This window comes from Amphiura filiformis, chromosome 1 (assembly GCF_039555335.1).
Source record: "Amphiura filiformis chromosome 1, Afil_fr2py, whole genome shotgun sequence".
NCBI lineage: Eukaryota > Metazoa > Echinodermata > Ophiuroidea > Amphilepidida > Amphiuridae > Amphiura > Amphiura filiformis.
In genome coordinates, this window is record NC_092628.1 from 33,666,862 (window position 1) to 33,676,706 (window position 9,845).

Genomic DNA, 9,845 nt, shown 5'->3' on the forward strand with positions numbered 1-9,845 from the left:
AACAATGTAATCAGCTTAACATAATCAATATCCCCTGAAATTGCCTATTCAACAATAATTGGTCATAACCAACGTAGTACAAAAGATGCTTGGCTAGATCATTCTCCATTTATTTATATACCTCCATGATCATACTATGCATACCATGCATGCAGACCCTAACATCCAGTTATATTTCAAATGAAAATATGACCGAAGTTCCATGGCAAATTATAATTTCTGACGCTTGTTGACTCTTTCAACCTCTACGATTTATGATACAGACTATTTTCAATTATCAAAATATCTTTATTAGGTTTGCAGGAAATGACAGGAAAATACATACAACAATAAAATAAACATGATCAACAATCATCCCTTTTCTAACAAAATCCTAAAACACTCTCCCTAAATAATTATAATTCGAAATAATAACACCTATTCATTTATTCATTATAAACCTCTCGCAAACTGGAATGTGTATGTGGTGAATTATTGTAATTTTAATAATCGATATGGAAACAAACAGGTACTATAATATTATTCAAAATCAAGAATAATATCAAACAAATCCTCCTACTCGAACAGTACACTTAATTTAGGCCCGGGATTTAGGCCTGCATTATGATTATAGACCTAAGGTAAAAATACTTGAAGAGATAACAAGAAACCTTTCGTGCTTGGCCACTGTAGTGCTTGGCTGATCCTTGCTGGATGAAGGTCAATATTGATCTATTATGTGAGTGAAATCAAACACCGTGTCCTCGTTGCTACTCCCATGTAATCGAAGGTCGTAAAAATTAATCCGATAACAATAGAGGGTATTCATTACTACATCATTGATGTGGTTGCTCAATGCTCATGCATAAAATTCTTCCATGGGCTGTTTAGCTTAATCATGTTAATCGGGAAGTGACCTCTTGAAATGATATCATCACAAAGTGAACGATGTTATAACTTGGAGGGCTAACAAACCAACACCGCCAAATTCGACTGACGTGTGTACAACGTGAGAAGCTATGAGTAAATGGAACACTCGTTGTCTGATAATGCATGTGTTTATGGTTAGGATAGCGGTTACTTAGCAGCTCTCGTTCCGCTTGGGTTTATTGAATACACTCTATATATAGTCATCAATATGTCGTTTCCAGTCCCTGGCTGAACTATAGGGTTCAGCTATTATTTTTTTAAATAATTCTTTTACCCCATGCAGCTGATTGGGGTGGTTACAGGTCGTTTAAAAACCACTAACCGCGCAATGAGGATATCGAACATAGGCCCCCGCAGGGCTACAAAAAACTGCTAACCGCGAAATATGGAACTGCTAACCGCGAAATATGGATATCCAACTAGTTTGCCCCGCAGGGCTACAAAGAACCACAAACCGCGAAATATGGATATCCAACAAGTTTGCCCCGCAGGGCTACAAAGAACTGCTAACCGCGAAATATGGATATCCAACTAGTTTGCCCCTCGAAGCTTAAAAAAACCACTCATCGCGAAATATGGGTATCCAACTAATTTGCCCCGCAGGGCTACAAAGAACCATTAACCGCGAAATATGGATATCCAACTACTTCGCCTCGCATGGCTACAAAGAACCACTTACCGCGCAATATCTTTTTACCTCAAAAAAAGAATTAATATCTACCAAAACACGTTTCAAAACGTAAAAGGGGCCAAGTTTAAAAATCTTTCCTGTGTGGCTTTTCACCCTTTTTTAAACTTGGTCCCATTTATGAAAGTTTCTAAAGACCCATACGAAGTCATCTTTAGGCTACTTGTTTGTTTTCTTAGTTGTCAGTGTTCATTTTGTAGAGTAAATTAATTAATGTTCGTGCTTGATTGAAGTTTTTCCGTAAAGACGTTATAATGTATTTTGATTTAAGCAAAAGTAGCAAATACTCACTTTGTTAAATTCTTCATCGTCTTGTGCGATCCTGCGCCTTATGTACAGATGTAGGGCCTATAATATGTAACAGGTTGACAGACAGTCAATTTGCTAAGTATATATAATACTCTACTACTCTTTATGAACACGCAATATAATGAAACATAAACCTTCAAATGTTTTTGATAATACATAGCCTACGTCATATTGCACCGCTTTCGAACAGTCTTAAACCTAATTGTTGCATGTAGAAATTAGGACTCATTCTTCATGTTATTACGGTACCACTTTACTGAATGGGACCAAGTTTAAAAAGGGTGAAAAGCCACACAGGAAAGATTTTTAAACTTGGCCCCTTTTACGTTTTGAAACGTGTTTTGGTAGATACAGTCCCCATGCAAATGGCTTCAATTGGACCTTCATTTTGAAAAATGGACAAGTCTGTCTTTTTGCTTTGGACATCCACGTGTTATATATAAAACAATTGTTTATATTATACAATAATGGTGAAAACTTTTCAATTTCTTCAATTAGGCTTTCGTTTCACCAATTTGCGGCTTTTTCAAACTAAAATAGTATCCAATATTAATGCTAAAATTGATCAACAAATGGCTTCAATCGGGCCTTCATTGTCCAAAGGTTTCTCACCTCTATTGCCCCTCGGACGCTGGTTGCCCTGATATGTAAGATTTGTAGCCCTTTTTGTACTTTTTAGCCCATTTTTGACGACCATTTTCGTCAAAGTTTTTCCCCTTAAAAGTTGTCTTTCCCCACTTTGTCCACCCTCTGAAAACGTTTTTGTTACGCCACTGCCTCTGAGAGGGTCGACGTCCCTGCTGGTGCCACATGAGACGGATTCGCCGGTCATTTATCGGACGTTGCACGATCGGATATAAAACGCCTGCAGGATTATTAGCGGCCACAACGCATAGAGAGACGAACGAGAATCGGACCCCCAAATCCGGTAATTTGTCGGACGTTGAACGATCGTATATAAGACGCCTGCAGGATTATTAGCGACCACAACGCATAGAGAGACGAACGGGAATCGGACCACAAATCCCACCGAATCTCCTGCCGGACTGATGATTTTTCCAACGGATAAAATATTTTTGTATACGGTGATGTTCGTTAACCCAGTTCGTCGTAGTGTGACAGAGCTATAATGTCATTACTACTTCGTGTCATTCTCAATCAATGCCTAGATGCATTAATGAGAATAATGGAGGAGTCTAATAATGAACCATTCACATGGCATTTATAATCTAGATTGTTTCGTGTTAATAGACTCGCGTTATTTAAATGTAACCAAATAACGACGATATGAGAGCTGATCCAATATGACAATGATCGAATCAAAATCTGAGCTTATGTCCAAATTAAATGATCAAGGAAGGATATGATTGGGCCTATTGTATTTTCGCAATTCGACTTTGGCCTACAATTCTCGTCAAAATGTGTTGGGACACTTATGGAAAACGTGCACTATATTATGGTCCTATTTCTGTTGTTTTGAACGTTATGAAGGTTTTTTTGGTGTCAAGATTACATTTTCTGAACCTTTCCCATTTCCCACCAATGTTGGGTGACCAATGAAGTGGGATTACCCTCAAAAGTGTGCCAATCCTTTTGACGAGCATTGTAGGTTTCCAGATATATTAAATAACTATAGGGACAAACTACTTGATTAAGATCTCGCCAATTCAGAGCAAACTGGATTCGTTAGCGCCGTATGTTTATTATCATTAAAAAAAAATTAAAAATGTCTAATTTCAAAAAGGGAATCGTTTGCACTGTCTAAAATGCTTTGTTATTGACAAAATTGGTCAATCCCCAATACAGCATGTTGATCAAAACCTATGCTGTGATGTTTCCTAGGTAACGAAACATCCTACATGGTTACAACTATTCCTTATTTGACATAATTTTACATAACTAGCAATTTGAGACCAATTTCGTTCAAATCGGGCCAAAAAAAAGACCACCCTTAAATATGACCTTTTTGCTTATAACTCAAGAACGGTATGTCGCCGTTAGGTCAGACTATACTTTTTCTGAAATTTGACCACCGTGTTGACCTTTAACCTTGAATATGGCCGGGGTGCCGGAAAATATTTTTTGTTAACATCTTGAATGTGTTATAGGACCATAGAGTCCTGGGGGGGGGGGGGGGTGCATATTCAAACCTGGTAGGTACTGGACTAATTTCTAATTGGCAATACTGGACAAAACACCAACACACCAAAATAAGAAAAACAGTACCACCAAAAGAGTAATCTAACAATAAATCAAGACAAAACAGAACAATACAAAGTACACAAAGATGGTCCATCAGACTGGAAAAAATTTAAATACCTAGGAACATTACTAGATACTATTAAACGATTATATAAAAAGAAGAAAATGTCTAGCAATAGCATTATAATCAACTCAACAATATCTGCAAAGCAAAAGAGCAAACATTTTTTAATGCTTATATTTTTATGCCTATTTTTCTATACTGACAAAAATCTAGAACATAAGACGTTTTTCAAAGAACAATATTCATCTCAAAATTAGACAAAATGATAAATGCTGATCTATATACAAACACACATACTCCGAGGCCGCACTAGGCGTCCTAATCCAAAAAGTACGAGATATTTCGAGCTATTTCGAGTGATAGAGGTGAAGTTTATGATGTTGTTTCTTTGCAAATTTCCAATGTTTTTCACTTTCCAATGTTTTTCACGTCCAACTGTATTGGGAACTTTCATAATGATTGCAGAATCATTTTGGAAGGAAAAAAAAAGAAGAAAAATCTAAAAATTAAAAAAAAGGCTTTAAGAGAGCAGTAAGTGTGTAAGTAACTTTTTAGCATCTTAAGTGCCGAGCTCGGGTGAAATTTAGCCAAATCTGGTGGTGTCAAATTCTGCTTCATCACCTCCTCTGCATCATATGGAAGCTCATGGAATTCTATTAAAAATTTATTTAATACTAGCAGGTAGATGTGCAGCAAGCCACGATTTATCATGTTTATCAGCATAAGAGATGTAAATTAACAAAGATAAACAATCGAGTATATGGCATATGATAAGATATGGCAATATTGACTTTAAACCAGCTGCAAATCTGAATGCTGGCCCACGCGATTTTCCTGCCACATCATCGCAACATGTGACCTCAGACATGCCCAATTTTTTGATTCATTGGTGATGTACCTCTGACACCCAAGTTAACATTGTGTGATTTTCTTTACCTACTTTTAAAATGAATAATTCATGCGCATATGCCGGGAGCCAAATACCCGTGTGTGATTAGTGCACACGAGGACACGACTACGAACACGCATGTTACCGCCATGATCATGGTGATGAAAGGCGTCAACTGAAAACCTTTGAAAAACGAATCACTACTGCCTGATGGGATAATTACCATTTGATCCATTTTCGCAAGGCGTGACCTTTCTAGAGGGTGTTTTTACTCTCTTTAACAAGTTAGATTCGGTACACTAAACGACACATTTCTGTGGTGAATTAGGTTTGCATCGCTAATATAAAAACCGTGACTTTTATATTCGCCCCCCCTGGTATGGTGTATTTGGACTTTAGACTTTCCATAAATGCACTCCATTTTTCCCCCACATTTTTTTTTTAATGGAAATGTTTAATATTGCTTTAAACAAATAGCAGTCTGTGGCCATGACAACGGTGGCCTATACATACCGCATCCCTGTAGGGTATACGCTCTTAATATGCTGCATGCTGCTGCAGTGATGGTCGGTGATTGTAGTTTCACAAGCTGAGATTATACATAAATTCACTCAATTTTTACAGTGCAAAATAACATTACATGTAGCAGTGCTGCAGTGAATACCCGGGGAGTGAATATTCAGCTTTATTTTAGCAAGCATAACACCAGTCAAAATCAAGAATATGCTGTCATTACATCAAGATTCGGAGCGCTATGAGAAAGCCTTGAAAACCTTCAAAGATTACTCTGAAGAATATGAAGTCTACAAGCAATGGTATGAGACCAAGTTTGAACAACTTGTGGCGGATAAGATCAAACTTGAAAAAGGTGGTCAGCAAGAATTACGAGTGATGGGCGTTGGAAGTGGATCAGGTATGTATAAACCAACCAGTAAGGGGAGTACCCATATCAAAAAATGAGACCTTTCCGGATAACTTCCCGATAGTCACCGGGTAGACACCGGCAAATTTCACATGCAAATTCATAGGTAGCGGGTGACTACCCGATTAGGCATTATTTAGCTTATTATTTGAATTGTAGTTTTTGGACAAATACAACTCTGCAGTCATGGCAGTTGAGCTAGTGCTATCTTGCTATAAGAAACCTCAAAGTGTACAATGTAATTGTAGTTATTGTACAAAAATATTGTTCTGATGTAGTTTGGTTCACACCTTTATAAGGTGCATACCTTTTAATTAATGTACAACCATATTGTTATGATATAGCATATACGATACATGTATTTTTCACTGACACAGCCTATATTTTTATATCAAATATTATAATTTATTTACAACAAATAGCTTATATCAGTTAATTGACACATTAGCTGATGATTAGTAATTTAATTGACATCAAAAGTATGTATGATTTACTAGAAAAGATATAAACTAAAACATTCAAATGTGTCATATTTAGGTACACATGTACAAAGACTGCATCAATATAGACACATCATTTCATACACATTTTCCTACCTGCATTATCATATGAAATCAAGCATTCAATGCTTTATAATTCCTACAGCATGTTCCAGATTAATCAGTAAACATCTTGTCCTACATGTAAATACATACATTTTGGACCACAAATAACTTGAATATTCTGCACAAATATATTACTGCCAACCGGGCTGCAAACAGCTAGCTACTCCTTAACCCACCCACAATGCATTCTTAAGATGCTTTATGCTATTTTCAAGGTCAAATTAAAAGCGGATAACCACCGGTAACTCCTGCAAAGAATCTAAGTTTCTGGGAACCTTCTGGGTAACTTATTTGAAATATTTGAGTTTTTGGGAGACTTCCGGATGTCTACCCGAAAACTTTTGGATAACTTAATTGGGTATCCGCAAGGTATCCGCTAGCGGGCACTTTGGATAACTCTCGAAAAGGTACCCGAAAGGTTTCTGATGACCACCGAATGGTCATCGGGTGGTCACCGGGAAACTTTCTTTTTGCTATGGGTAGTGAGGAGACTTAGATAGAGAATGAGATAGGGGCGGGAGCAGCAGTGGCGAAGTCAGGAATTTTCAGAGGGGACAAGGGGACAAGGCAAATTTCAAGGGGGTACGACAGCCACAGTACGATGAAACATTTTCCACTGCTAGTCCTATTGCTGATGGTGACCAATAAAATATACATTGCAACAGCTTTGATTATTTTTACTCGACAATCCGTCAATACCCATTCATAACCACACTAGATCATGGATATTTTATGCTATTTTTATAGCTTTTTGTAATTCACATAGTAATTCATATTATTCAATGACTTGAATTTTTTAAATGTATTTATACTGCATATCTAGGCGTGCCATCACAATTTATCATGCGTCTATTGTGTCACTATTATGAGTTTAGTGTAATTAAATTATTTTATTCGAAATGTATTTAGGCGAAGCCGACTACGAAATGCTCAAGCGACTCCTATCAAGACATCCCAACATAAGTAACGTTGTCATCGAACCCGCAGATCAGATGATGCACAAATATCGCCATCTTGTGACGTCACGACAACAGTCTTTGTCGGGAGTTGTCTTTGACTGGCGTCAGCAAAAATATGAAGATTATCAGCGAGATTGTCAGCAGGCAGATGTCACCAAGTTCAATTTTATCCACGTAATACATAGTCTGTACCGCATGTCTGACTTGGATGCTGTGTTGGAATCACTCTGGGAAAGACTGGATAATGGCGGTGTATTGTTGATCATTATAACTTCTGGTAAGTTGATGAGTGATGGTAAAATGCACGACTGTTGCCAATTATATTTGAATCTGTATGAAATCCTAAGTTTACAAATTATGAATCAATCATCATGATCTACCCCTATGTCTACAACGACGTATACTTACAGGGCAAAAGAAGAAACGGCTGGAGGGGCATTCAAGGCCAACATTAAAGTGGTTTAAACATGTTTTAACATGTTTAAACCACTTTAAGGGAAGGGGTATGAACGTTTGGACAGTATTTATTGTGGGACATTAGAGCACATCAGACATATCGAATTGCATTCTGAATACGAAGAATGTCCTTCTGATATCAAATAATTTTGATTTAAATGATTTTTTGAAATTCGCAACGTAATACACATTTTATGGCAAATCATTAAAAATTGATATTTTTGATATTTAACGGTACTCGAAGTAAACTTTATAAATCTGATGATTTAAACTTAAAGTGTATGTAGCTGGGAGGAAAAGCCGACGATCAATTGAAAATTTTGACCTTTTGTATAGAAGATATGGATTTTTTTCCCAAAACACCCAAAAAATAGGTCTTTTTGAAAAAAAAATCAATATCTTCAATATGAAAGGTCAAAATTTTCAATTGATCGTCGGCTTTTCCTCCCAGCTACATACACTTTAAGAATATATCATTAGATTTATAACAATTTACTTCGAGGACTGGATATATCAAAAATTGGAAAAATATCAAATTTTAATAATTTGTCATAAAAATTTGTATTATATCGTGAATTTCAAAAAATTAAAATTATTTGATATCAGAAAGACATGCTTCGTATTCAGAATGCAATTCGATACGTCTGAGGTGCTCTCATGTGCCACAAAAAATACTGTCGAAACGCTCAAAACGCTCATTCCAGAACACTTAATGTTGGTCATTAAAATGTCAGCCTACATTCATAACAAATAAATTGTAATAGGCAAAGCAATTCCCAATTCCTTGTATTAATTCAGTGACGCATAAACAAAACGACGTTTTTCTTAAAATCTATTTCAGAAACGAGTGGACTCCATCATGTACATGAAAAGTTTGATGAGAAAATAGAAGGTATCAACAGGCCTACAAAGCGTTTCAAGTCTTCAGATGTACTAAAAGTTTTCGATAAGCTCGGATTAACCTATAAGGTTCATCCGCAACCCCTTAGACTTGACATCACCAAGTGTTTTCAAGATGGGGATCCAGATGGTGATCTCATCCTCGATTTTATGAATTACGCGATCAATTTCAGAGATGTTCTTCCAAAAACATTGGTGGAAGACTATCTGCAGTTTTTGAAAGACCCTCAATGCAGTGAGGTTTGCGGTGATAAGGTTCTGCTTAATATGGATTGGAATGCTATACTAGTTTATAAAGAATAATAATACGCTTCTTCATCTACTAATACGAGGGGCGGTCAAAAAGGTATGCTACTTAATCGCACGGTATTGAATTTGGTCTCGTCTCATTTGAAAGCTTGTTCGTTCAAAACATTACTGCAAACATATTCGATTTTTGCATGACTGTATATGGGCAGGACACACTGCAGAGGAAGTCTACCTCCTTGAATTCACAGGTACTTCCAGAAGTGAACACAAGGTCATTATGGAAATTTCTTCCGATGGTAGTGAAAACTCAAATGAAATTTAACACTGCATATCTCAGAAAACAGTACAATATAGCAAAATCTAGGAAAAGAGGGGTCAGCATTTTTTACTCATATTTTGAAGTTTCATTAGGTTCCCTAAAGTATTCATGAAAATAGTGATGAAAAATTCTCATATCCCCCTGAGCAAGATACCAGACCCCCCTAAAACCGCCCTAAAATTGGCTTCTGCTAACCCCTGACAAATTTGAAAATATTGAATTTTGCACACATTTCAGATAGAATGTTTGAATATAACACAATGGTTTATCACTTTATTTTTTCTGTCATGTAATAGTACATATTTTTTCAATATAAAAATGCACAGCAAGCTTTGGAATTGGAATTTTTTGGAATGTTCCATTTTCAGCATGAG

The 9,845-nt window shown here is 36.6% G+C and overlaps 1 protein-coding gene across 1 annotated transcript; it reads left to right on the forward strand.

Annotated features, from left to right (window-relative positions):
• Positions 1–5,608: 5,608 nt before the first annotated feature.
• Positions 5,609–9,473, forward strand: LOC140166102 (histamine N-methyltransferase-like). The gene is made up of 3 exons (XM_072189490.1): positions 5,609–5,974; positions 7,498–7,824; positions 8,845–9,473. The coding sequence occupies exons 1-3, from the start codon at positions 5,785–5,787 to the stop codon at positions 9,204–9,206; spliced, it is 879 nt and encodes a 292-aa protein (XP_072045591.1). The 5' UTR covers positions 5,609–5,784; the 3' UTR covers positions 9,207–9,473.
• Positions 9,474–9,845: the final 372 nt, after the last annotated feature.

Bases quoted from the DNA above. Each gene is read 5' to 3' on its own strand.
- LOC140166102 (XM_072189490.1), top strand. From the start codon at position 5,785: ATGCTGTCATTACATCAAGATTCGGAGCGCTATGAGAAAGCCTTGAAA. The intron at 5,975-7,497 runs GTATGTATAAAC...AAATGTATTTAG, and splicing joins GGGCGTTGGAAGTGGATCAG to GCGAAGCCGACTACGAAATG. The intron at 7,825-8,844 runs GTAAGTTGATGA...AATCTATTTCAG, and splicing joins GTTGATCATTATAACTTCTG to AAACGAGTGGACTCCATCAT.